This window comes from Gorilla gorilla, chromosome 3 (assembly GCF_029281585.2).
Source record: "Gorilla gorilla gorilla isolate KB3781 chromosome 3, NHGRI_mGorGor1-v2.1_pri, whole genome shotgun sequence".
Lineage (NCBI taxonomy): Eukaryota > Metazoa > Chordata > Mammalia > Primates > Hominidae > Gorilla > Gorilla gorilla.
The window spans coordinates 97,133,743-97,160,790 of NC_073227.2; the positions used below are offsets into that span (position 1 = coordinate 97,133,743).

The 27,048-nt window shown below is 44.5% G+C and overlaps 1 protein-coding gene, 2 long non-coding RNA genes and 1 pseudogene across 16 annotated transcripts in view; 2 read left to right on the top strand and 2 right to left on the bottom strand.

The window, feature by feature from the left end:
- Window positions 1-843: 843 nt before the first annotated feature.
- LOC115934353 (uncharacterized) lies at window positions 844-4,403 on the bottom strand. Its single transcript, XR_004070179.3, has 2 exons — window positions 4,087-4,403; window positions 844-3,244 (listed from the first exon to the last, which is right to left on the bottom strand). It is a non-coding gene; the product is annotated as an uncharacterized lncRNA (long non-coding RNA).
- Window positions 4,404-4,479: 76 nt separating this feature from the next.
- LOC129532997 (uncharacterized) lies at window positions 4,480-4,989 on the top strand. The gene is made up of 2 exons (XR_008678992.1): window positions 4,480-4,625; window positions 4,724-4,989. It is a non-coding gene; the product is annotated as an uncharacterized lncRNA (long non-coding RNA).
- Window positions 4,990-5,103: 114 nt separating this feature from the next.
- LOC101154170 (large ribosomal subunit protein uL24-like) lies at window positions 5,104-8,763 on the top strand (annotated as a pseudogene).
- A 2,731-nt stretch (window positions 8,764-11,494) lies between these two features.
- Window positions 11,495-27,048, bottom strand: part of SOWAHB (sosondowah ankyrin repeat domain family member B) — a 51,892-nt gene continuing 36,338 nt past the window's right edge. For 9 of the 14 annotated variants that reach the window (XM_063705331.1, XM_063705333.1, XM_063705326.1 and 6 more), the window contains one exon: window positions 11,495-26,357. In XM_063705331.1, the coding sequence (XP_063561401.1) occupies window positions 12,806-15,187 (2,382 nt within the window). In that variant the 5' untranslated portion in view covers window positions 15,188-26,357 and the 3' untranslated portion in view covers window positions 11,495-12,805. Of the gene's footprint in view, window positions 26,374-27,048 lie in introns of all 14 variants that reach the window. The other 5 variants (XM_063705332.1, XM_063705329.1, XM_063705328.1 and 2 more) reach the window with 1 other exon arrangement.

Consider the following 27,048-nt stretch of genomic DNA (forward strand, 5'->3'; position numbering starts at 1 on the left):
TTTGAGTCAGAAATGTACGACAGTAACAGGGAAAACATTAATGAGGGCAGCCTGAAGAGCCCTGCCTGTGTCCAGAATGCTGAGATCACCAGGTGATACTACTCCACCTGCTCTGCCATTCTGCTTCTCCAGGTGGCCTTGAGGAAGCTTTTAGCAGGAAAACACCTAGACCCAAGAGACCACAAGAAGGTGTGACACATACAAGGATATAAGGTTATGGTCAGGCGACACCTAATACAACTTCTGCATGCAGATGTTTTTGTCTTTGCCCCGTGTCCAGGGGATTAATCATTTTCCCTTCTCAAAGAATCACAGGCTGTTCACAGGATTAGGAATTTTAGTGGTCTCAGAGTTAGCGGCCACATGCAGATGCTTTCCTTTACTAAAAATCTGAGAGACATCTTAAATAAACACATCTTATGGTATAAGAATATAGCTACGATTCAATTCTTTATTATCTGTGCTACAGTATATGTGTGTGTTTGGAGGCGGGGGTGCGTGGGTGGGTAGAATGGAGTGATATAAAATATCAATAACACTTGATATGGTTTGGCTCTGTGTCCCCACACAAATTTCATCTCGAATTGTAATCCCCATGTGTCAGAGGAGGGGGCTTGATGGGAGGTGAATGAATCATGAGGGTGGACTTTCCGGTTGCTGTTTTCATGATAGTGAGTTCTCACCAGATCTGATGGTTTAAAAGTGTGTGGCACTTCCTCTCTCTCCCTCTCTCCTGCTCTGCCATGGTTAAGACGTGCTTGCTTCCCCTCTGCCTTCCACAATGATTTTAAGTTTCCTGAGGCCTCCCAGCCATGCTTCCTATACAGCCTGCAGAAATGTGAATCAGTTAAATCTCTTTTATTCATAAATTACCCAGTCTCAGGTAGTTCTTTATAGCAGTGTGAGAATGGACTAATACAACACTGATGATTAAAACTTCAAATAATTCAAAGATTCTAACAAGTAGCAAGTAAACTTGAGTTTCAACCCCTTCGTCAGTTCCTGATTGAATTTTACAATTAGCTAATAAGAACAAACGTCAGAAGAGAAAATGCTTGTGTAAGATCATCCATATTAGATACACTGCTCCTGAAAGAAATGTGTAAACCTAAAATTTCAAAAGTAGTTCTAGGACTCAGCTTTCCCAAGAATTTATGACAGGTATCAGGAATCTTGCCCAAGAAATCCAGGGCAATATTTTGTGATCTTTCCATAATGCATGGAAAGAGGCTCCACAGGTAGGTTAATTACATATTTCTATGAAACATTACTTAGTTAATATGCCCCCTAGGAGTCCAGAGTTAAAGTCATTATTGTGAGAATATATGGCTTACAGATAAAGCAAAATCAGCCTTCTGTTCTCCCCCACCCCCCATTTGCAGCTACTCATTAGTAATATTGTGTATTTTAGTGCTGTCTGTCCTGAAGATCTGAGGCTGATTTGATACTATTGGTATGTTTTTTTCTTTCCTCCTCTCTCCTTTCCCCAGAAAAATCAAGGTTCACAGAGGTTTTATATTTGCCATATAACCTATTAGGGTCAAACCAGGTGGAAAACTAAGAACATCCACTCAACAACATGCAAACACTGTAAAGGCATGGCTATTCCTGTGGCCCTTTCCAGGAAGAAAAATCCATATGACTCTCCCCGGACCATTAGTGCAGGCAAAGCTGTCAGCGCAGAATACTCATTTTGCTCACTTTTAAAAGTCAGTTTTAATCAGAAACTCTGAATACTGTACTCTGATCTGAACACCCTTATGCGATTCACTAAGTCTTGAGAAGTTCTCAGTCCTCAAATAACTAAGAAAATTGGACTATTTCTGGCCCATTAGCAGGATCATAGATTGAAATCCTTGTCTTACCCCTACCATGACTGGCCCATTCTCTTAGGCAGTGAGACCCATTGTGGGATGGTGGCATGTCACTTGGCTCACAATATTTATGTCTCTGAAGTGTTTCACTAGTTGACATCAAAGGATAAGAATTCACTAGAAGCTAATTGTATTTTGGGACATACATAGAAAAAAACCTTCAAATCCTGTAAGATTAATAATTATAGTTTTCGAAAAAGTGATGGTACAGAAATACCTGTTAGTAGGTGCTAGATTTGGGAGTGTTCACTGTTGTAAAAGAAGAGGAAACAAGGAAAGGAAAAAAGGAAGGAAAGAAAGAAAAGAGAGTACTTGGAAGAACTAGACACTTTCAAAACAGTCCTGGCTTTGGCCCCAATAGGCATTTGAAAAATATTTCTCCTTACTTGTCTTGGTATTTTCTTTTTAAATTAAGAACTAATTTACATACAGTAAGGCCTTTACAAAACACACAAGTCTTAAAACTAGAAAAGAGAGGGCATCATCAGGCTGCACAGACCAGATGCTGAAGTGCTGAGCAAGGAATGGCAGTAGTGGCCACAGCAACCAGGGCAGCATGAGCAGCACTGGGATCTTGCAGCCTACCCCAAGGGAGGTGCATTCCTGCCAGTCTCCAGTGGCCTTCACCATGTGCTGGCACCTGCTGTACACCAGTCCACCCATCCAAGCTGTCGCCAAGGAGCTGTTCCTGGGCAAAACCGAGAAGGAAGCACAACAAAGATTCTTGCCCACAGCTCTCCCACTCCCTCTGCCTACTGACCCCCACCGGTGCTTCCCTGTGTGGTCCTGCATGTTGTGTGCCTGTCCTCTGGGGAACTGTGGGCAACAAATTATCTTTTCAGTTGTACAATACTTGTTTCCTGACCTGTTGGCCTTACTATACCTCAAATTTTATGTCAACCCACAATATTTAGACCAGCACGAATGACAAGACACTTTGTACCCTTAAGAGTGAACAAATGAAGAACATACGAACTGTGCACCTTTTCCCAATGTTTTTAACAAGTTTTGTATGTTAAAGCATAAGAGTTTCTTTCAGGTGATGGGGAAGGCTAGTAGCTGTTGGGTGGGATCCACTGAAGGCAAAGACTTTGCTCTGATGATGGAGCCCTGCATCAGGTTTCCTGTAGTCCAGGATTCAGTACCAGGCCATGGTATCATCAAATTTTTGTTCTAACAAGGACTGGATGTGGTCTGCCTCATATCCCACGGACACCATGAGCTCTGTCTTTCAGGAGTCCTGGTAATCAGAGAGCAGCTCCCGGTATGGCCTTCGTGTCTCCTCCTGACCAGTGTTGATCCATAGGTGTTCCATGACGTGGACTAGTATAGGCCTCTCCCTGCAGTCAGAAATAGGTTTATGAAGCTCTCTGGAAATGAAAAGCAAAGAGTGGGATCTTGTACAATTGTTCACACAGTATCAGCTTCCTCAGTGCCACAAAATCTGCCCGATAAATGGCAGGACCTGGTTACTGTGGTGTAAAGAATGACTTTCCAGCTCCACATGTCCACTGGGGCCCATCATATGTTTGGCCATGGAAGAGTTCAGGACCGCATAAGAGGGATTCCCACCGAAGGTGCCCAGCTTCTGGCCTACAGTGAACCTGGTATCAAATCCAAAGTCTGTTATTTTTATGTTGTGATGGACCACAAGGAAATTCTTGGGCTTCAGGTCCCTATGGATATCCCCCTTCTGTTGGTGGTACTAGAGGGCTGATATTATCTGCTGGAATTTGCTTCAGGCCTCTTCCGCCTTCATGTAGCCCAACTCTAGGATGTAGTCGACCAGCTCTGCTCTGCTGGCCGTACTCCATGGCTGAGAACAAAGTGTCTGTGGTGTTGAAAGAGTTTGATGACCTTGGGGTGACCCCATGGAATAGACTCTAGAGGGAGTCTAGAGTCTCACTACTGCCCAGTGAGAAGGTACTTGGTGAACTTCATTCACCCTGGTGAAGCTGTCCTGGCTGATGATCTCGAGGAGCCTATAATGATCAGTAAGGGTCTCCTCATCAGCAGAGATGGTCGTAAGGCCCTGCCACATGGTAACCTTCTAGCTACAAATCCTAACTAGGAATGCTAACCAAGAATGCTACCTATAAAAACGTTGCTAACTGTGAAAACGAAAGAGCACAGCTGGAGTTGCTCTGCACACTTTCGTGTGTGACCTATGGGTCACTCCAGTGCCCGTGACTATGTGCCCGGCCAACTCCACCTGGTCTGTAGCTGGGTGCTGGATAATGGCACCAGGAACCACCTCTGCTGACCTCTTGGCTATGTTTACTTCCCTCTGTGTTGGTGTCATTCTTGGGGGGGCTTTCCCTTCAAGGTGACAAGATGGCACCAACCACTCTAGCAACCTAACAGAAATAGAGCTTCTGTTCCCCCAGGGTTCCAACCCGGAGGTCTGACCTTTGGTACCCGACTGGTTACGTGCCCAGACCTCAGCCAATCACTATGGCTGAAGAGAATGGGCTCTGTTGATTGGCCAGGTTGAGGTCATGTGGCCTCTATCTCCAAGGGAACTTGGGAGCTGCTCACCTGCTTCCAGTGGGAGAGGGTGTGACACCTGAGAGAGCAGGTTCAGGATCGAGCCCTCTGTTCATTTCCTGGATATGCCTGCTCATGTCCTCCCACGCCACTGTCTTCTGTGTACACAAGAACCCATGGCAGCACTTCTTCCCCTCTCCTGCCGCCTCCTTCACAGGCCCCATTTCAGGCATAATACAAAGGAACAGGGCTTCCTGCTTGAAGGTAGGATTTGGGGTTCACTCCCAGCTTCAAGGCCTGCTGCTGTGTCCTGTTGTAATCAGCCAGTCAGTGATCACCTACCATGTGCCAAACCCTTCTAGGTGCTGATCCAGGGATCAAAAGGACTGATGACGTTGCTGTCCTCAAGGAGCTGACACTGCAGCGTTAGTGGACAAATTCAGAAGACAAATTCCGATCAGTGTTCCCTCTTCCAGCACACATTCACTGAGGTCCTACTGCATGCTCCAGACATGGAAGCACGGCAGGGAGTGAAGCAGGCAGAGGTCTCCATTCTTATGGGATGATAGTCTAGCGGGGGAGACAGAGAAAACAAAAGTAAAACATAAACAAAGCTAATTAACCAGAACCCATGTCATCAATCTGTTGAATTCAGCAAATTGTATTCCAGTGATTCAATATGGAAACAGAGGCCTAGCTAAGTGGTGGCTCATTCTTGGAGACCCAGCTCAGATGTCACCTTATGAGGCCCTGCTGGATCCTTACCACTCCCCCAGACCCTTTTGCCTTACTTGGGACCCCTCAGTGCTATGATCATACTTTGAAGTCCTTTCTAGCCTGTGAGTTGTGTGAGGACGCTGAGTTAGATGCAGAAAGGGGCTCAGAATGTGATGATGAGTAAAGTCTGAATAAACGAAAGGATCAACCCCCACCCCACCCCATCCCCCCAAAAAAAGTAGAAAATAGGAGTCAAGCTTGGTAGCTAGAGATCAGGAAGTGTCATTTTCATATCATGAAGGAAGAATAGTCAGGTCAATACTTTTTAACCCAACTCAGTGACTTCATCGTGACCAAATTTAGCAGAAATTTGATAAAGTTTACTGCATGGTTCCATTTAGATTTTTCCAATTCATGAGTGATAGTAGCATTACACACACACACACACACACACACACCCTTCACCTCTCCATAAGCCTGAATCCTTCAGAGCTCTGTCTGAGTTTCAGTTCCGGGCAATATCAGCGCTTCTAATTTGACTGGTATTAGTTTATGTGACTTCAATTGGACATAATTCTGTTTAATGACATAATAGCTAATGATTGTTACACACAAGAGATAGTTAAATAGTCTTTTTCATTTGAAATGAGAAACCCAGACATCTTTCTCGTGTAGACGCATAATGAAAATTATTTAGCTTTATCAATAAATTTTTATCAGCACCTTTTTAATCAACTAGATTTCTTTGCTTTCTGCATAGATGGAAATTTAAGTGAACTGTATACTTTGAATGGTATTAAAAATAATAACACCAAATGTTTACTGAGGATCTACTATGTGCCAGGCATTTTCTATGAACTTTGTATAGGTATAAATTCATTTTATCCTCTCAGGAAACCCATTTTCTATTGCTATTATTTCCATCTTACAAATGACAAAACTAAGAAGTTGAAGGTCTTGTCCACATCAGGACAGGAACCAGGCAACCTAGCTTCATTGCCATGAGCTTAAGTACTTACATAATCCAACCTTTCGTTAAACATTTTAAATTTGTTTTGATGTTGACAAACCCAAGTGTACACAGCAGCACTGCTATGCAAAACAGCTTGTACAGAGATTGAATTTACACTCTGGATTCAGTGCCACCATGAACCTAGATGGTCATGACAGGAATGAAGTAATTTAATTATAAAACCAGGCCAGACATGATGGCTCACCCCTGTAATCCAGCACTTTAGGAGGCCGAGGCAGGCGGATCTCTTGAGGCCAGGAGTTTGAAACCAGTCTGGTGAACATGGCAAAGCCCCATCTCTACTAAAAATACAAAAATTAGGCTGGGCACAATGGCTCACGCCTGTAATCCCAGCACTTTGGGAGCCGAGGCGGGCGGATCACCTGAGGTCAGGAGTTTGAGATCAGCCTGGCCAACATGGTGAAACCCCGTATCTACTAAAAATACTAAAATTAGGGCTGGGTGTGGTGGTTCACGACTGTAATCCTAGCACTTTGGGAGGTTGAGGCGGGTGGATCACCAGGGGTCAGGAGTTGGAGACTAGCCTGGCCAACATGGTGAAACCCTGTCTCTACTAAAAATACAAAAAATTAGCTGGGCCTGTAATCCCAGCTACTCGGAAGGCTGAGGCAGGAGAATCATTTGAACCTGGGAGGCGGAGGTTGCAGTGAACCTGGGCAACAAGAGCAAAACTCCGTCTCAAAAAACAAAAAACAAAAACAAACAAACAAACAAACAAACAAACAAACAAAAAAACCTAAAATTAGTTGGATGTGGTGGCACACACCTGTAATCCCAGCTAATCCAGAGGCTGAGACAGGGGAATAGCTTGAACCTGGGTGGTGGAGGTTGCAGTGAGCCAAGATTGCACTCCAGCCTGGGTGACAGAGCAAGACTCTGTCTCCAAAAAAAAAAAAAAAAATTAGCCAGTTGTGGTGGCTCACACCTGTAATCCCAGTTACTAAGGGGGCTGAGGCATGAGAATTGCTTGAACCCGGAAGGTGGAGGTTGCAGTGAGTCAAGATCATGCCACTGCACTCCAGCCTGGGCAACAGGGCGAGACTTTGCCAAAAAAAAAAAAAAAAAAATTGACAAAACCAGGGTATTTTGAGGGTGAGAGGAAATGGAGAAACTCTTTTACATCTTACCTAATTCTTAATTCTTATCAACTAAATCAGCCCCACCAAGAAAGTTTTTTTTTTCCTCACCGTATATATCCAACCCAATGGATGACACCTTATCCAGCTTATTGAGTCAACATTCCTGATATTCCCAATATGAAACTAAGATATTACAATAGTTTCACTGTTCTCTGCTTCTAGTTTATCTCCTTTACTGCAGCAAGAAGAATCTTTGTTTCACCCCATCTTGTATGTCACTCTCCTGCATTAAACCTTCAATGGCTTCCTATTGCCTGGATCAGTGGCTCTCAGATTTATACAGGAACTTAATGTGGTGATAGTTGCATAGGTGTGATTATACTAAAAATCATTGAACTGTACATTTAAAATAGGTGAATTGTATTGTAAAGTTATTTTTTAAAATGTATACGGGGAGCTGGGCATGATGGCTCATATCTGTAATCCCAGCGCTTTGGGAGGCTGAGGCTGGAGGATTGCTTAAGCTCAGGAGTGCATGACCAGCCTGGGCAACATAGTGAGACTTCATCTCTACAAAAAAATAAAAAAATTAGCTGGGTGTGGTGGTGTGCGCCTATAGTTCCAGCTACTCCAGAAGCTGAAGTGGGAGGATGGCTTGAGTCTGGGAGGTCAAGACTGCAGTGAGCTGAGATTGCATCACTGCACTCCAGCCTGGGTGACAGCGGAAGACCCTGTCCCAACAACAACAAAAAACATGTACGGGGTACCAGGTGTGGTGGCTCACACACGTAATCCCAGTGCTTTGGGAAGCTGAGGCCAGGAGTTTGAGACCCAGCCTGGGCAACATAGTCTGGGTAACAGAGAGACCTTGTCTCTAAAAAAAAAAAAAAAAAAAAAAAATAGCTGAGTGTGATGGTGTATACCTATAGTCCCAGCTACTAAAGAGGCTGAGGTGGGAGGATCTCTTGAGCCCAGGAGTTTGAAGTTACAGTGAGCTATGATGGCAACACTGCAGTCTAGCCTGGGTGACCAAGTGAGACCCTGCCTCAAAAAAACCCAAAAATGTATAGAGGACTCAAGGCATCTGGAATTCACAGCATGCTATGTGTAACACACTGAAATGTTGAAGTATAAGCAATTTTAATATCATAAAATAAGACTAGACCAAAGCAAGAACTGCAAAAGGCAATTCAATGCGCTTTCACACATTTGCAAGAAGATTATGTCTTCCCCTGTTTCCAAAGAGCTAAGACAGAAGTACGATGTTTGATCCATGACCATCCAGAAGGATGATGAAGTTCAGACTGTGCAAGGACATTGTAAAGGTCAGCAAATTGGCCATGTACTCAAGGTTTACAGGAAGAAAGATGTCATCTACATTGAATGGGTGCAGCAGCAAAAGGCTAATGGTACAACTGTCCGTGTAGGCATTCACCCCAGCAAAGTGGTTATCACTAGGCTAAAAGTGGACAAAGACCATAAAAAGATCCATGAACAGAAAGCCAAATCTTGCCAAGTAGGAAAGAAAAAGGGCAAATACAAGAAAGAAACAATTGAGAAGATACAGGAATAAATGAATCTATATACAAGCTTTCATACAACTGCTAAAATGAAAAAAAAAGTGTTGAGCTAAGCTTATCAACAATTTCTAATGTTTGGTTTTAAAATGAAATTGCCATTTGTTAAATTACTTTGTTGCTTACCACTATGTGCTAGCAAATAAGCATTAACAACACTGAAGACCTAAGAAAAATTTGAAAGAGGAACTTAAAGCACATTTAATCTAATACTTTGAAATATTTTTTGTCTTCAAATTAAGACTTCAGGAAAACACCTGGATTTGGAATAACACTAAGTTTTTCTGGGAGGAGTTTTCACAATGCTTGGCTTCCTAGAAAATGCCTGTATTTCCTGAGGTCAAAAAGACCCTTCTTTCAACCTAGTCCTAAATGACCTTTCCAGCATCATCTCTTTCTGCACTGCCTCACTTCTGCCACACTATGTGGCTCAGTATCCCCAAACCACTCTGTGGTTTTGGTCATGTCCCTTCCCTCTCCTGGGATATTCTTCCAGAACTCTTTCCTGCACTTCACCCTTCAAAGCTCATCTAACTTCCTCTTTCCCTCCTGACTTCCCCAATCCAGAAAAGCATAATCAGAGCAGGAAATAGGTATATTCTACTAAATGTTTTATTTCCAGCATAACCAAAGAGACTGGCACATGGAAAATGCTTCACAAACGTCCCCTTCTCTGAATTCTCAGAGTCTTGACACACACACATATCTGTGCACTTACCTCACTGTGCTAGAAGCAATTTTCAGTGACACAACCCTCACATCTCCTTCCACAGTAGACTATGAGCTCTTAAAGGCAGGAATTATGTCTTTATCACTTAGCAGATGCTCCATAAATATCTGGAAATCTAGATGAATTGAAAACATATTCACTAATCTCCAGATGTTCAAAATCTTCAGGAATATTGAGACATACAATTTACTTGAATACTATGTGGCAAAAATTGTAAATGAGTTATGTACACAGTATTATAAGAATTCTGATGAAGGAGCTATAAAGCTTCCAGCTTGGAGGTGTTTGTCCTGGAATCTTCATATAGGCTGTGACATTTGAGCTATCCTTTGAGGAATAAGATTACCAGGAAAATAGCAAAAAGGGTTTTCTCAGTAAAAGAAATCCAGCACAAGACAGAAACTGAGAGGTTAGGGTCACCAGCATCCCAATGGGTCTGATGTAGCTGAAGTTTAGGGTTCATGGCAGGGAGTGGCTGGCAGAAAGCTGGGAAAGTACGCTAGTCCTGGCAGCCCTCCTGGCCTGGACTTCACAACATGAGTAAGAGGGTGTCAGGATCAGATCTGTGTTTTAATCAGCTCTCTACACCCTCTTCTCCCCTGACTCCTCCCCAACATAGCATATTGACCATGTAAAAGAGTTGACCAGACGCAGGTATGAGGGACATGATGAATCATCATAAGAATCAGCTTGAGACTTAGGATTGTGTTCTAACCAGTGAACAATCAGCCAACACTAGTGCTATGTAAATCACACACTGAAGCAGAAGTCAAGAATGTGGTAGAACTAACAGAGCTGGTTTCTTGGGAAAGTTAGTATCATTCAATTAAAAGATTCCTGGCCTCTATGAAGCCCTCCCTGATTTTCCCAGCCCAAAAGGATCTCTCTCTCTCTGTTTCTCTTTCTCTCTCTCTGTTTCTCTCTCTCTGTGTTTCTTTCTCTTTTTCTCCCTTTCCCTCTCCCTCTCTCTCTCCTGAAACAAGTGCTCTCTCCAGAGCATGTATTTTGTACTTAGGACACTTTTGAAAATTTTTTCTTGCATTGCTGCTGTTTGTCCTCATTTCTGGTACCATCTTTCTTTTCTCTTTGCCTGATTTTACAAGCTTATTTTCTGATATAATGCAGCTTTAAAAGACATCATGGGAGCAAGATAGGGTACAGGTCAGGCACAGTGGCTCACGCCTATAATCCCAGCACTTTGGGGATATTGAAATATACAACTTATCACTTTAGGTCAGGAGTTCGAGACCAGCCTGGCCAACATGGTGAAACCCCGTCTCTACTAAAAATACAAAAATTAGCCAGTAATGGTGGTGGTTGCCTATAATCCCAGCTACACGGGAGGCTAAGGCAGAAGAATTGCTTGAACCTGGGAGGCGAAGGTTGCAGTGAGCCAGGATCACACCACTGCATTCTAGTCTGGGCAACTTCCAGCCTCAACTTTTTTTGAGACTCTGTCTCAAAAAAAAAAAAAGGGTATAAAGCAATCAGTAATATTGTCAGATTTTAAATTTCAAGACAGGAGGGGTCATCTCCCACTCATCTTTATAAATCCCACAGCACTACACAAAACACATCTGTTGAATAAATTGATGTAGTAATAACAATATGATAAAGTAAAAGCATTCATTGGATTTTTTTAGAAAGTTGACATTTTTTCCATGAAATATCACTAGCTTACTAGTAGTTTACAATTTTTACTAGTTTACCAGAGTATTTGCATAGATGTCTATTGTATTCTTTTAATTTTTTATCTCTTCAAACTATGTCCCATCTGTGGTTGCCATTTTTCTTGCTTTGATTTGACAAAGTTTCACCTCTTATATAGGTCTTTTGGGAAAAAAGCTCTTAGATTTATTTATTATGCTTATTCTTCTAGTAGAAGAGATGTATTTATTTCAGCAAAATTATAAAGTAAAAAATCAAAGAAACTAATGTTTGGCACTCGCTGAGACACAATTTTGTAAAGAAGAAAACAATAATCAGCATAAGTATAATAAATTATAAAGATCTATTGATCTTTTAATGGGGGCAAATAACCAGAAGAAACACAAAAAGACTTAAAATACAGCATCATTGTCACATCTCATGAAAACATTCCCATAAAAAATTAACAATTTCTACTTGAACATGTATTTCAGCCCTCTTTGAACTTATTCTGAAATCCTGATGCTCTACTGACGTTTATAGACTAGCCATTCTCTCACTCCATGAACTCACAAGTTATCGGTCCCTTCAAAAGCAATTAAAAAGGAGCACTTCATGTTAGATATAGAGTACTTAAAGGCTAATATTTAATCTTAATTGGCAACAAGTTTAGTGCAAATAAAATTATATTTAGCAGCTTAGATAGTCCTGGTAAGGATGCATTCTCTTAACCCTTACTGTTTCCCCAGAGTGAAATCATTTCTCTCTTTTTATGAGTACAAATGTTGGCCATTCAAACCTCTGAAAACTGGTAACGATAATTCTGTTTGTTACACAGGGAGTTTCCATGAAAGATGGTTTCAGTCACTATGCAAATGAGCCACGTGGTTTTTACATTTGGAAAGTTCCCTTCGGGTTGATACAAAAAAGCAGGGCCTGAATGACAGTCATTCCTCTTAGGAATGGAGTCCAAGTCATAACTGGATCTTACCCAGCTGCTTCTCTGATCAGTGAGAAGACCCAAAGGAGGCATTAATCATTTTACCCTTTAACCACCATGCATGGAATTCAAAAGAAGACTTGAGAACAGGGCTGAGGAATCTCTTAAATCGAACTGTGCTCTCCAGTAATAATTTTATTTCACTGATTTAAATGCCAAAAAAAGAAAAATAAAGCCATCTGATTTCAAACCTGGTGCTTCCCACTGTCAGCCAAGATTTATTCTTCAAATGAACAGAAGCCAGAGAGCTACCAGCCAGAGAGGATTTTGCATGTGCTTCATCAATTCCTCGAATTGCTTCTCTTTTTGTTAGACATCTGTTCTCTCTCTAGCCAAGGCCTGGGACTCCTGCTTCAGGAAACAATATGGCTTACTGTGCCCAGCTCCATGGTGGCAAGGGAAGAGGAAGAATGCCTCCTAGATATCAAGCACCTGGCCCCGCCTCTTGTCTAGGTTTCTCCAGTCAAGGAGTTCAGCTTTCAAAAAGCTTGGATGACCCTCTTGAGGTCCAGGATGTAGTGACATAAGATCCAGGGAGGTCAACACCATCTCACTCGACCATCCTCTTTACCAACTCTCAGCAGCTTTTCTATTCCCCCTGAATTCTCTCACTGAGCCGGGTGAGGGAGTGCTGCCTGCATGTTGGACAGAGAGACCCACCTCAGTCACTATACTCTTCTCTTTCCCTTGGACTGTGGAATTTCTCATACTGGTTGGCCAATTTCCACTTGTTGTGCTGACTTTTGAGTAGTGCAGCGAAGGAAGTTTTTCGGGTGACACTTCTAGATATTTCCTTGCTCTTGGCCTTTCTAGTAGGGGAAGAACTTCCAACTAAGGGATAGACAGGGAAAATGGGCTTGCCCCGAGGAGCTCCCAACAGCTGCCATATTTCCCCAGAGGTATTACTGGTTAGATACTGCCATGGCTTCTTCCCACTGCTGTCCCTGACATTTACCCGAGAAGCCAACCTTTGCACTAGCAATTTGATGACCCCCTGGTGGCCGTGAATGGCTGCAAGGTGCAGCGGGGTATATCCACAACTGGACCTCACGTTTACATCGAGGACAATCCCTGCCTTCTTTGCTCCAGACACCAAGTCCTGAAGGGCCCTGAGGTCACCATGTTTGGCTATCCAGTGCAAGGCAGTGTACCCAGTCAAAAAGTCTTTGTGCAAGGCCAGTTGAGGGTCCTCCCAGAACAAAGTCCACACCTGAATCCAGGAGCCACTGGCAAGCTTCACAATCCACTCATGCTCCCTGGCATCTAGTGGAACCAGGGATGATTTGTGCTCAGAAGTTCTGTGGGGGGCCAAGGCTGCAGACCCCTCCCCACTGGGGACCCACAGGCTGTGTCGCCAACCCCGCTCGGCCACAACAGCCTTAACCTCTGCAAGTTTTAGTGATAAACCTGCATCAACCCTTGGGCTGGGTGCTGTTCCTGCCTTGGAGGGCTTCCTGGATCGAGGTGGGCGCCGACTTCTTTTCAGCAAGCCCTCATCAAGGTACTCCTCATCAGAGGAGGAGAATTTGGCTCTCCCTGCCAGAGAGCTCCTCCTGAGGGACCTCCTTAACTTAGGAACTGGCCAAGGCAAAGGCTTCAGGGGGTGGCCTGCAAGGCCATTAGCCCCTGCAGGGACGTGCTGAGAGATGTGACCATCCCCTCTGTTTCTGAGACCCTGAGGGCTCCGGCTGGGGCTGCCCTCCTTCCGAGATACAGAAAGGCCCCCAGCTGGATTCCTGAGCTTCCCCCTATCTGGGGTTCCCAAGACAACCTGCAGCCCCTCTTCAGAAGCCCCCGGGGAGTCTTTGGGCCCACTGCTGCTCTCCTCACTGCCATCACTCTCCTGGTCCACAAAGTCATCCAGATCTTGGAGGGACAGCTGACAACGAATGCTGCGAAAGACAGTCAATGAAGGGTTCCCCTCCCAGGATTCCCAGGACTCATCCGGAACAACAGGAAAGAGAGAGTGCGAGGAAAGACGGGGGTCTGGAGGCTCTGAATTAGGCTCCGTGGAGCCGGGTTCCAAGGGCAGCTGGAGGAAGTTGTCTGGCAGCACCGACCAGGCGCGGATAGGGCCCTGATCACGGGCCTCGGGCACCTGCGGGTGCCTGGCCACCCACTCTCGAGTGCGCTGCTGCTGCTGCTGCAGGGTCGAATAATGCAGGGAGCTGGGGGTCAGCAGCTCCGGCCGGTCTCCGCGGGGAGCGGGGCCGGGCAGGAGAGCAGGCAGGGAAGCCCTGCTCGTCGCAGCCTCGACGGTGGCGGGAGGCGAGTGAGCCACTGCAGGCACAGGCGCCGGCTCAGCTAGCGCGCCTTCTTCCCGCTCGCTGGAAGCCCCGCGGTCATCCTGGGCAGGCAGAGCCCGTGCCGGCTTCTCCTCCGCGGTGGCCGAGTGCGGGAGTGCGCCGAGCTCTCCCGGCAGTACAGCCAGGTTGTTCTGGAGGCATTCCCAGCAGCAGCGGCCCTGCGTCTTCGCCGCCGCGCACCTCGCTCTCGCCTGGGCCCCTGCCGCTGCAGCTGCGGGCACCGGCGGCCTCTGTCCGGGACTGCCCTTCGATCCGCCGCCCTTCCCGGGCGCCCTACGGGAGCCGCTGGCCGGGAGTCCATTGCAAGCTGCGTCGGCGGCTCTGGCTGCTGCACCTGCTGGCTCCTCCTCCGGCTCCTTCTCGCGCCGCCGCCGCCTGGGCTGCTGCTGGGGCGGCTCCCCCCGGCGCGCGCCTCCCGGGGAGCAGGGCGCAGCTCCCCCTGCACTGGGGGCGGCCGCGGGCGGCTCGCGGGGTCGCTGCAGCCCCTCCTCCCCCAAAAGGTCCCTGTACCTCCTCTTGAGCACCACGTACTTGGTGCCGTCGGGGTCCTGGCGCACTGCGGCGACCGAGTTGACGAAGCCCTTGAAGAGCTCGCGGCGGTGCTGGTGCTGGCTGGGGGACGCGTCGGGGTCTCGGAGAAAGCTCTTGAAGTGGCTCAGCAAGGCAGCGTTGGTCACGCGGCCCCCAGCCTGGCACAGAAAGTCCAGTAGTGCCTCCTGGCTTAGCTCTCGGGCCATCGCTGCTTTGTCCTCCGCCCCCGAGGTGTCTGAGTCTCGCCCTCCCGGGGCTCTCCCCAGCCAGAGGAAACCCTGGCGGGGCGAGTGTCACCTGCGCCCGGGGCGGCACTAGCCGCCCCCATCAGCCGCGGAGGCCAGCGCTGCCCGCAGCCCGTGAGCGCGCCAGGAGGGCCGTGGGTCCCCTGCGGGTGGCCCCAAGGCTGAGTCCCCGCGGCAGTCTGCGTGAGAGAGGGCGGCTCCGAGGCCGCCCCTGCGCGACTCTAGCCTCTCGCAACGAGTCCTCACAGCGAAAGTTCCCGGGATAGGGCCGAGTCGGTTTCACCTGCGCCCTGGCGGCACCTCCTCCCTGGCTCTGGGGGAAGGGTCAGGCCCGCCTCCTCGTGTCCCTCCGCCCCCTGAGGTCTCCCCTACCCCCTGCCACCCATCCCAGAAGAGTCAGGCCGGAGAGCCAGCCGGTAGGTGAGGTTGGCGGCGAACCGAGCCGGCAGCGAACGGCCCTGCGGCCGGGGAAGTGGAAGGCAGGTAGGCGACCGGCCGTTCCTCTAAGTCTCCGCCACGCAGGAAACAAAAGCGATAGAAGGTCCGTTCCTGTCCTCCGGTGCTTTGATGAGTTCAGGCTGAAGCCGATGGGGGAGGAGGAGAAGCTGCAAGTTAACAGGCAATCTGAGTTATCTTTCTTTATTAACGCTGTAGAGGAGTACTTCAGATTTCTTGAGGCTGTATTGAGGTCCGCAAAACTCACTTTGCATCCAAACTAAATTTTTCTTAATATAGAAAAACTTTCTGGGCCGCTTCTCCGGCGCCCCCTCCAAGGGGTCCAAATACATCCAAGTCTATACCGAAAAGAGAAATCACTCTGAAAATTACTACTGGGCAATATTGGTTTGGGCCTTTTTCCTTCATATTTGTCTTTCCTTCATACTTGTCTCACATTAAGGTGCTGGAAAAAAAAATCACTTTGATAGCTTCTTGCCCCCGGCGGCTAAAATGAACTAGGAATTATGTCTCGCCAGTTAAGGCATTTGATGCGTAGCATTAGTTTGCTTTTATTTACTCTAAAATTTGTGAACAGCAGAGATTTGTACAGTGTTTTGTATTGGCTTGGTGAAGTGCTTCCTTTCAGAATGTAAGGTTCAAAATGCAGACTAGAGCTGTCTTTAACAGCACCTTTTCCCCCTAACAGCTGGGATCCCTCTTCCTTTTTCTCTCTCCACATGTTGACCCTTCTGTCTTTGATGTGAGATCCTGGATGTCCCTCACTGTTCCTTATCAGTCCTGTTGACATGCCTGAGATAGTTTTCACTGTCATTATCTCTTTACCTGTTTTAGTTCCAAGCCTTCTCTCATTCTTTTCTTTAACTTGGCCTTCCCATTTCTTTCTGTTACACGACATCCTTGTTTACCTTCGGCCTCTACTGACAGGAAATATGTCTGTTTCTCAGATCCTCTCATGTCCACTGTATTTCCCATTCAAAAACCTCGATTTTCTCCTTCCCTGTAATTTGCCTCTCTTTTCTCATGGACTCTTCTCATCTTTTCACTTTTCCTTTTGCTCTTCTATTTCTGATTATTCATAGTTCCTATACTTCTCGCCAAGAAAGAGTATTGAAAGTATGTGTGTTGGCCCTACAATTGTTGACAAAGACATGTTTTAGCTTGGACCAATCTTAGTGACTGCCCTATAGACCACACTAACTGAGCTTGATTTTAAATCCCCAAAAATACCCTAGCACTTTTCCAGGAATGAATCTTTGGTTTTACATTATCTAGGTCAGAAAAAAAGAACTGGAAACATTTTTGTCTATTTTTGGCATTTTCTAGGATCCAAACCCAATACTGGGTTGAGAGAGGGATAGTGGTTTTCACTGATGTCTCTACATAACATCAAGCCTTTAGGATAGTTTTTAAAATTAAAGTTTTGTATTAAATTTCAGCTTTCTTTTGAATTTATTCGCTGGTATAGAGTCTTGTTGGGACTGAGTAAGGTGAGTCCATACCTAAGGCAGGAGGAACACCAAATGAAAGACTCAAGTGGGCATTTTAGAATGGCAAGTGGAAAGAATCCCTCTTTGCTACTTTTTAAAACATCTGCTTACAAAATAAGGGGCTGACTGCAAAAGAGAGCCATAATATGGACTGAGGTTTCGACTCAAAGGAAATAAAAAGACTAGAGTGAAAGAAAGTGGAGGGCCAGGTGAGGGGAGATTATAAAGCATCTGTTTGTTGAAATCAGATCATTTTTAGTTGAGGGTGGAATTAATAGGATTGGAGCCAACAAGAAGAAAAAAAAAATCTGATTGCTTTAGATTTCTGGATTCCCAGGTACTTTGGTGTCCAGACCTTCTCCTCTCTCTCTCTCTTGTCCCAGGATAAAGAGGTGGTTAATTAGAAAGCTCTTTACATTATCTCAGGGAGCATTTTCCTGCCTCCCACATATACAGTTCATTATTTCCAAAAATATTTATGAAGCTCCTACATTACCCTGACACTGTTGGAAATGGGTATAAAGAAGAAAGTGTACTTGAGAACTCACTATTTCTCTCTATTTAGTAAGGAGCAACAAGAGAAATGGCATGAACCTGAGTGCTAAGTGATTTAACAGAGACATGCACCACATACTGGTGAAGTTGAGGGGAGGTGCATAAAGGAAGAACTCAGGCTCAGCTTGGGGGATCAGGACAATTTTCCAGTAAGAGCTATCTTTGGGGCTGGGTGCGGTGTCTCACGGGCTGTAATCCCAGCACTTTGGGAGGCTGAGGCGGGCGGATCACGAGGTCAGGAGATCGAGACCATTCTGGCTAACATGGTGAAACCCCATCTCTACTAAAAATACAAAAAAATTAGCCGGGCGTGGTGGCGTGCGCCTGTAGTCCCAGCTACTCGGGAGGCTGAGGCAGGAGAATGGCGTGAACCCGGGAGGCGGAGCTTGCAGTGAGCCGAGATCGCGCCAGTGCACTCCAGCCTGGGCGACAGAGCGAAACTCCGTCTCAAAAAAAAAAAAAAAAAAAAAAAAAAAAAAAAAAAAGAAAGAAAGAAAAGAAAAGAGCTAACTTTGAGTAAAAAGGTGAGAATAGGCTTTAAGGCAGAAAAAACATTGGTGCGAAGGCAAAGATCTGGCTTAGCATCGCTATTTGGGGAATGAACTGCCAATAGATCTGCTTGGCCTGTTTGGCTTTAAGGAAGACGATGTGTGTGGATGTGCTGGAAAGGCAAAAAGTAGATGGGAATCAGAAGATGAAGGGCTTTGGGGGCAGGGGCGGCTTGGAAGAATTTTCCCAAGGGTAGCAACCTGACCAGATTTGTACTTTAGAAAGATCTTCTGGAAGTAAGTGTTGGTTTGGAATCATGACCAATATTAATAAGTAAAAAGAGTACATTGTAGAACAATGTTGTATGTAACCAAACCTAAGAACCATTGATTGTATGACACATTGTGATTTTAGAGATGTTAAAATATGAAAAAAGTTCCTCCTAAAATAGAATACGGCATAGAGAAATATGGCATGTGTAATAAGATCCTATTTTTAGAAAAAAACTATGTGTATATGTATTTGGGGGTAAAATTTAAGGACTGGATACGGGGTGGCTTTAATTTTTTTAAATAGCCTTATAAACTATTTTATAATGAGAATATATTACTTTTTAGTTTGAAAAAGACACTAAAGAAAAAAAATCCCATAAATGAATATCAACAAAGAAAGAGACAATATCAAGTCTTTAGGCTGTAGGAGGAAGGTGAGGCTGCCCACAGGAAGAATAGTCCAGAAGTTACTGAGATGATCTAAGAAAGTGATGAAAAAGGTCTGAGCTCAGCAGTGGCCAAGAAAGGGAGATGAACAGATGTATTGGAGAAGTGTTCAGTAGATACATGTAATAGGATTTGGAGCCAGAGTAGTCTGAGGATGAGAGACCAGGTTGGCTTACTCCCATGTGTCTAGCTTGAGTGCCTGGATATAGTGCCACCCGACCAACCACTGTGTGTTTTTCTCCGTTAGGGAACAGTATACCCTGGGGGGTTAGAAACAGGGAAGGCAGGCACTGAACTGTTCCAGGTTGAGGGTTGGCAGGTTAGGGCATACAAATTAAGCTTGTGGAAAAGTGTAGTGGTATGAATGGATAGTGAAGGAAGTCAGCTCAGAGGGTTAGTGGATGACTGTTACCCATGGACAATTGTTACCATCCGCCTCAGTAGAAAATATAAAAGCAGTCGTTGTTGGAAATGGGAAAGATGATCAATTCAGCTTGGACATATTAAGTTTGAGGTGCCTATGGGCCATAAAGATAGAAATATCTAGGAGGCAGTTGGTAATATAGGTTCGAGGCTCAAGGATGTGTGGCATTAGCATCTATAAATAATGGTCATTTAAACCACAGGCAATAACAAAATTGTTTAGAAAGAGATATATAGGCAGTGGGAAGAAATGAGGGTAGAGGGTGAATCCACATTTACCAAAGAGAGAGGAAAAGAAACCTGTCAAGGAGACTTAGAAGGAGCAGCTGGAGGGGAAGAGGAGCACCAAGGAAGGAGGAGGAACAGCTTTCTATGCCAAGATGCCAAGTTAGATAAGACGTGAAATATGACCATAGCCTGTTAGGTCACTGGGGCCCAATCTGGAGCAGTTTCACAACAGTGGTAGGGACAGAGACCAGGTCATAGAGTGAGTGGGGTAGAGAGTGGGATGAAAAAAGCCTTGAGCATGAAAGGAAGGAGAAAAGAGAATTCTAGACAAGGAGAATATCAGATCATGTAATGTAAGATTTGTTTTGTATAGTTGTTAGAAGAGGTATGAGCATGTCTGTGTGCTGAGGGAAAAGAGCCAGGAGAGGATAAGTTGAGACCTAGAGGAGAGAGTAAATAATTGATGAAACAGGGCTTGGGGTGGGGTTGGAGTCCAGAGTTCAGGTAGAGGGATTCCCTGGGACAGGAGAGAGGAGAGCCATTTTTTCCATTAAGAATTGAGAGAGGAAAAATGGCTATTGTATTCATTAGCATAGGCTAACCTGCTATAAAAATAAACCTTAACTCGTAATGACTCAAAAATAAAGTTTATTTCTCACTTACATCATTTTTAGGGCAGTTTTTAAAGACAGGCAGGCAGCTACTTCCCATGCAGTTATTTAAGGAACAAAGCTGATGGCAGCTCTGCCATCTTTAACACATGGTTTTCATATCATCAAACAGCTTGCCAGAAGGGGAAAGATCACGGTGATGTGCACGTGAGACATTTTTATAGACCAGGCATGGAAGTGGTAGACAATACTAATGCTCAAATTCCAGTGGCAAAAAATTTCATCACATGATACACCTAACTGCAAGGGAGGGTGAGAAATGTAGCGGAGCTGTGTGTCCAGGAGGAAGGGAGGAATAGATTCTGGTTAACAGCAGTTCATCTTGGCCATAGCTGTAGATATACATTCACTTTATTTGCACATGGGGAGCAGAAAGCTGAGAGGTTTTATGCATGAAGATCTCCATTTTCCTCATGGTATAGAAAAGGATGCCATTCACTGAGTATGAATATGTACGAGAGAGAAAGAAGCATGAATAAAGTTCATGTATCAGTTAGGGCAATTGGGAGAAGCATATAGGATTGCCATTTGGCCAAAGGAACCAACTTATTTTGAAAGTTTATGGTGTTACCAGATCAAACCACTCTGTTATTTTCTCCATGAGGGCACAGTACCCCGGGTGTTTAGAAACAGGAAAGGCAGGCGCTAGACTGTTCCAGGGTTCAGGGTTGGCAGGTGGGGGCATGAAAATTAAGATTTTGGAAGAAGGAAGTGGTATGGATGAATAGTGAAGGAAGTCTGCTCAGAAGGGGCCTAAGAGATAGGGAGAAAAGGTTTGAGGAAGTCTTGGTGGGGTTGAAAAGCAGGCACAAGGGGAGTAAGTGAATATGAGAGCTAGAGGGTTAGGACATTGTGAGCAGAACATCAGTTATTCCCAGGTCTTGAGGCTTGAGGTTTCCAAAGTGGAATAGTTTGGGAGTGATGACAAGGTTCAGAGTGTGACCACATGAATGAAGCATGGTGGAGGGGAGAGGCATATTAAAGATGATGATACCATAGAATGGTGAGACCAGGTGTTGAATGAGTCTTAAACAGGGATACAGAGTTATCTAGGATGGAGAGGACAACAAAAATTGTCTAAGTCCTTAGTACTGTGGTATGAGGAACACTGATGGCATTCTGCCAGGAGTATTTGCTCTGCTTCTCATCAACACATAGTGATGAGGAGCAAATAGTGTAATAACGTAGTGATTTACACATGTGGGTCATGTTCCAGACCACACTTCTTTATCAGATCATCAGAACAAGTATGGGAAGTGTGTAGAACAGAGATCATTACTGTTATGGATGAAATGTTTGTGATCCTCTAAATTCACATGTTGTACATCCTAACCCCCAATGTGATGGTATCAGGGGATGGGGCCTTTGGGAAGTAATTAGCTTATGAAGGTGGAGCCCTTATGAATAGGCTTTGTACCCTTATAAAAGAGAACCCACAGAGTTCCCCCACCCCTTTCTGCCATGTGAAGGCACAGTGACAAGACAGCTGTCTATGAGCCAAGAAGTGGGCCTTCCCTAGACACCAAATCTGCCAACATCTTGATTTTGTACTTCTCAGCCTCCAGAACTATGAGGGATAAATGTTTGTTGTTTAAGCCACCAAGTCTATGGTATCATGTTAAAACAGCCTGAACAAACTAACTCAATTATCTTGCAGAAAGCAGCTCTCCTTGCTATTAATAAGTCTGTATTTCTTGTAGGATGTTCTGATGAGCTTATTCTTTGCCTTCCGTCCAAACCTCTACTGTGGATGTGGAGTGATATCACCACTCAGGAAGGTGGAACTGCCCAATGTTGATCATCCGGGTCAGTGGGTAGATCCCCAGTTGATATAGTTTGGATGTTTGTCCGCTCGAAGTCTAACGTTGAAATTCGATCCCCAGTGTTGGAGGTGGGGCCTCTGGGAGGTGTGTGTGTCATAGGGGTAGATTCGTAATGAATGGCTTGCTGCCTTTCTCATGGTAATGAGAAAGTTCTTGCTTATTGGTTCACACCAGAACTGACTGTTAAAAAGAGCCTGGCATCACCTTCCCTCTCTCTTGCTTCCTTTCTCACCAGTGTGACACACTGGCTCCCTTTGCCTTCTGCCATGAGTAAAGGCTCCTGAGGCCTCACCAGAAGCTGAGCAGATGCTGGCACCATGTGTCTTGTACAGCCTGCAGAACCATGAGCCTAATAAACCTCTTTTCTTTATAAATTACCCAGTCTCAGGTATTCCTTTATAACAACGCAAAATGGACTAACACACCAGGTGAAACCGTAGCAAAGGTAGAATGTAGAAATGCAGGAGAGAAAACCAGGGGGCTTGCCAACCCTCTGTCCTCACTGTCCTTTGTTCAGGTTTGGATTTCCACAAGTCTAGACATTCTGACTAGCAAGGGAAATGCATTTTCATGCTGAACTACAAGCTGAAGTTGGGGATTCTAATTTATGTGCCAATCTAATGATATGATGCTTCCTGCATTTACTTCCCTTCTCCTATTTGAACCTTTATTTATTTATTCATCAAATATTAATTGAGGGCCCACCAGGTATATGCACTTTTCTGAGGCTGGGAACACAGTGGTAAACCAAACAGATAAAATCACTGCTCTCAGAAATTACATTCTAGTAAGAAAGAAACAGACAATAGACAGAAAATAAACAAGGAAATATCAGTAGCAATAAATGCTCAGATGCAAAAGCCAGCTGATATGATAGAGGCTGACTAGAGAGCTATTCTAGCAAGGACAGGCAGGGAAGGCCTTTGTTAGAACATAAAAATAAGCAGAGACCACAATGATGAGAAGAATGCAGCCAAGTGAAGATGGGGAGGAGGGAACAGGATGGAATGAGCCTTCCAGACAGAGGGAACTGCTGAGGTTACATCAGAAATGAGCATGGTTTCACCTCTGATTCTTGTGATAAAGATAGATAGATTAGGTAGATAGATAGATAGATAGATAGATAGATAGATAGATAGATAGACAGATAGAAAAAGAAAGGAGCTTGGTGTGTTTGAGGAACAGAAAGCAATCCAGCCTCGAATCTGGAGCATGATGAGCAAGGGAAGTGTGGGGTGAGGTCAGACAGTAAGCAGGATCTGGGTCTTGCAGGGCCTAACGGGGTTAGAGTTTCAATCTAAGTGTGATGGGAAACCATTAGAAGTTTATAACCAAGAGAGTGACACATAATTTATATAGTAAACAGACCATCTGGCTGCTGTGTGGAGAGTAGATTGTAGGGGATATTAAAGTAGGAACAGAAAATCCAGCTGAGAAACTACCACAGAAGGGGAGGTAAGAGATGGCAGTGGCTTGGAATATTAAGGCATCAGATGTGGAGAAGGATTGAGATTCGCAAAATGTTCCAGAGGTAGAACTAAGAGAGTTTGCTGATGGATTGATTTCTTAGGCTGTTCTTACATTGCTATAAAGAAATACCTGAAACTGGATAATTTATAAGAAAAAGAAGTTTAATTGGCTCACAGTTCTGTAGGCTTTACAGGAAGCATGGTGCTGGCATCTGCTTGGCTTCTAGGGAGGCCCCAGGAAGCTTCCTATCATGGTGGAAGGCTAAAGGGGAGCAGGCACCTCAAGTGGCAAAAGCAGGAGCAAGAGAGAGGGAGGGTGAGGGGGGTCCACACAACCTTTAAATGACCAGATCTCGCGAGAACTTACTCACTATCACGAAGACAGCACCAAGCCATGAAAGATCCATCCCGTGATCCAATCACCTCCCACCGGCCCCCACCTCCAGCACTGGGGATTACAATTCAACCTGAGATTTGGGCGGGTACAGATATCCAAACTATATCAATTGGATATAAGTTTACCAAGATTGAGAATATTGCAGGAAGAACTGGTTTGGGAGCAGGAAGTCAAGCATCCCATTTTGGAAATGTTATATTTGAATGACCATTAGATATCTAAGTAATAATCTAGAGCAAGCAATTGGACATATAAGTCTGGAGCTTAGGAGTAGGTCAGAGCTAGAGGTATAAATTTGAGTCTTTGGCCTTGAGCTGGTATTTTAAAGCTATGGGATTAGATGAATGTATCTATGGAAGAAATCTAGAAAAAGAAGAAAAAAGTCCTATGTCCAGCTCCAACATGAGGGGTCCATCTTTAGTAGTATCTTGCATAAATATTATAAGCTGTCTCAACCATACTATGGCAATGAGAGAAACTGTAAAATCCATGCTTTGTACCCCTAAAGCCAGTTTGCTGATTGTGGCTCCAGCAGACATTAGTGTTGAGTAACCTTATACCCCAAGAATAAGGTTAATTTTAAGGTCTGGAGTAAAAGACTTTCCTCCCTCTTGTGGAAAGTCTTCGTCTGTTACCAACTTTAGAACATATGGGTTTAAAATTTTTTAAAGGCATCAGCAGTTTTTCTATGTGTGTCCTGATTTTACATGTGGAAAAACCAAGTTTCAAAGTTTAATGGTGTCTTAGCCCATTCAGGCTGCTATAACAAAATACTATAAACTGGGTGTCTTTTAAACAATAGAAATTTGTTTCTCACATTTCTGGAGACAGGGAAGTCCAAGATCAAGGTTGCAGCAGATTTGGTGTCTGCTAAGGACCTACCCCGCTGGCTCATAAATAGTACCTTCTATATGAGTCTTCAGTTGGTGGAAGGGAAAACTCTGGTCTCTTCAGCCCCTTATAAGGGCCCTAATCCCACTCATGAGGACTCCACCCTCATGACCCAATTACCTCAAAAAGACACCACTTCCTAATACCATTACATTGGGATATTTGAATCAAGTTGACTTCAAATCTATTTTCATTCTTCTTTCAGCATTCTGTACTAATTCTTGTTTTCTTCCTGAGTAACTCTATTTCCTCAGATTCAATCGCTGCTTATATTCTTATGATTCCCAAATATATATGTATAGTTCACCTAGAAAAAGCACAGACTTTCAAGCAATTTGTGTCATCTCGGCTCTGTTCGTATCTCCTTAAATTTGGCCAATTTCAAACCTCTCTGGGCCTCAGTCTGTTCATTTGTACAATGGGGGAATTAGATTAGTTGATTCTGAAGTCCTTTCCAGTGCTCACATTCTGATTTTAAATTTGCTGCTTCTCTAATAATGTTAATAGTAATAATGACATTTATTGCATATGCAGTGCCAGACACTGAGCCAAGTGCTTTACAGGTGTTAATATACTTAGTACTCCTAATAGCATCCTATGAGATAGGAGCTATTATTATTTTTATTTTATAGTTGAGGAGACCAAGATCCAGATAATGTAATTTCTCACTATTTTGTAATGAATAAATAAGTGGCAGAGGCAGGATTCAAACCCAGAGGGTTTTAGTCTGGAGTCAGCATCACTTAGTTCCAGCTCTGTACTTGTTTCACTTCAAAGACCCTGAACCCTGTTCTGCCTTCTCACCTTAGCCCGACTTGACTTCTGCCCCTCAAGCGCAGGTCCTGACTTCTTGTGTTACCTCTTTCCTGTCTATCTTTATCCTCTTTCTCCCCTATCTCTCCTGGCTATTCTTTCCTTCCTACACAAAAGAAAAGAAAAGCAAAACCAAAAAAGAGTGCATCCCTCAGTCACTGCCTTAGCCCAGCCTCATTATTCTGTGCAGATGTCCAGATGTCACCTCCTCCCAGGGATCTTTGCTGAACTCCTTGGCTAGGTCAGCTTTCCATCTCCACGTACCTCCAGGCATTTCCACTGGGAGAAAGTTAGGTTTGAGATGCCCATTAGACATTAAATAGAGATGACCAGTGTCTGAACTGTGTTGCCCCCTCATCCAGAACAGGGGCTCATGATGGTGGGACTGTGTTTGGTTCACCACTAGCAAAGAATTTGTTGTGAAGAGGACTTGGAATAACAAAATGTATTTGTTTCATGGAGCTGCTGTAATGCAGTATCACAAACTGTGTTCCTTAAAATAATGGGAATTTATTTTCTCACAGTTCTAGAGTCCAGACATTGGAAATGGAAGTGCTGGCAGGGCTGTTCTCCTTCTGGAGGCCCCAAGAGAGAATCCGTTTCCTCTTCCAGCTTCTGATAGCTGTCTTCATTCCTCAGCTTCCTTGGCTTGTGGCCACATCACTCCAATCTCTTGCTCCATCTTCATGTGGGCTTCTTCTCTTCTCCTGGATTAAAGATAAACTAAAAATAAGATCCTTAATTTAATTATATCTGCAAACCTTTACCTTTTCACAATTAAGATAGCATTCACAGTTCTAGTGATTTAGACATGGACACATCTTTTGGGGGCCATCATTCAACTCACCATACAAGAAAACTGAAAGAAGTTCAGGGATGTCCTTCTCCAACCCTTCCCCTTCTCCCTTGAGTCTGGCTAAATTAAATTTCCTTCAAGATTCAGCTCAGCTGTCACGAAATCAAGGGAGTCATCCTTGACCCATACCCCCAGTCTCAGCACATGTTCCTCCTATAATAATAATAGCTGTTGCATATTCAACACTGTTTTAAGGGCTTTATGTGTATGAACTCATTAATTCTTGCTACAAACCTATGGGTAACCTCATTACTATCCTTATTTTACTGAATCCTAATAGTCTGTTGTGTTGTCTCTGTCCCCTACTAGACCTCCTGCAGGGCAGAAACCAACCACTTATTTATCTCTGTGCCCCTAACACTCACCGCAGTACATCCAGGCTCTCTAGAAAGGCAGATGGGTTGAATAAATGACTGAATAAGAGATAGTTTGGTAATAGACTGGGGACACTTTTGAGTATCAAATTAAGACATTTGGAGAAATCCATCTCTGAGATCACAGGAGGCCAACAGAGTTTTAAAGCCAAGAAGTGATAGAAGGTA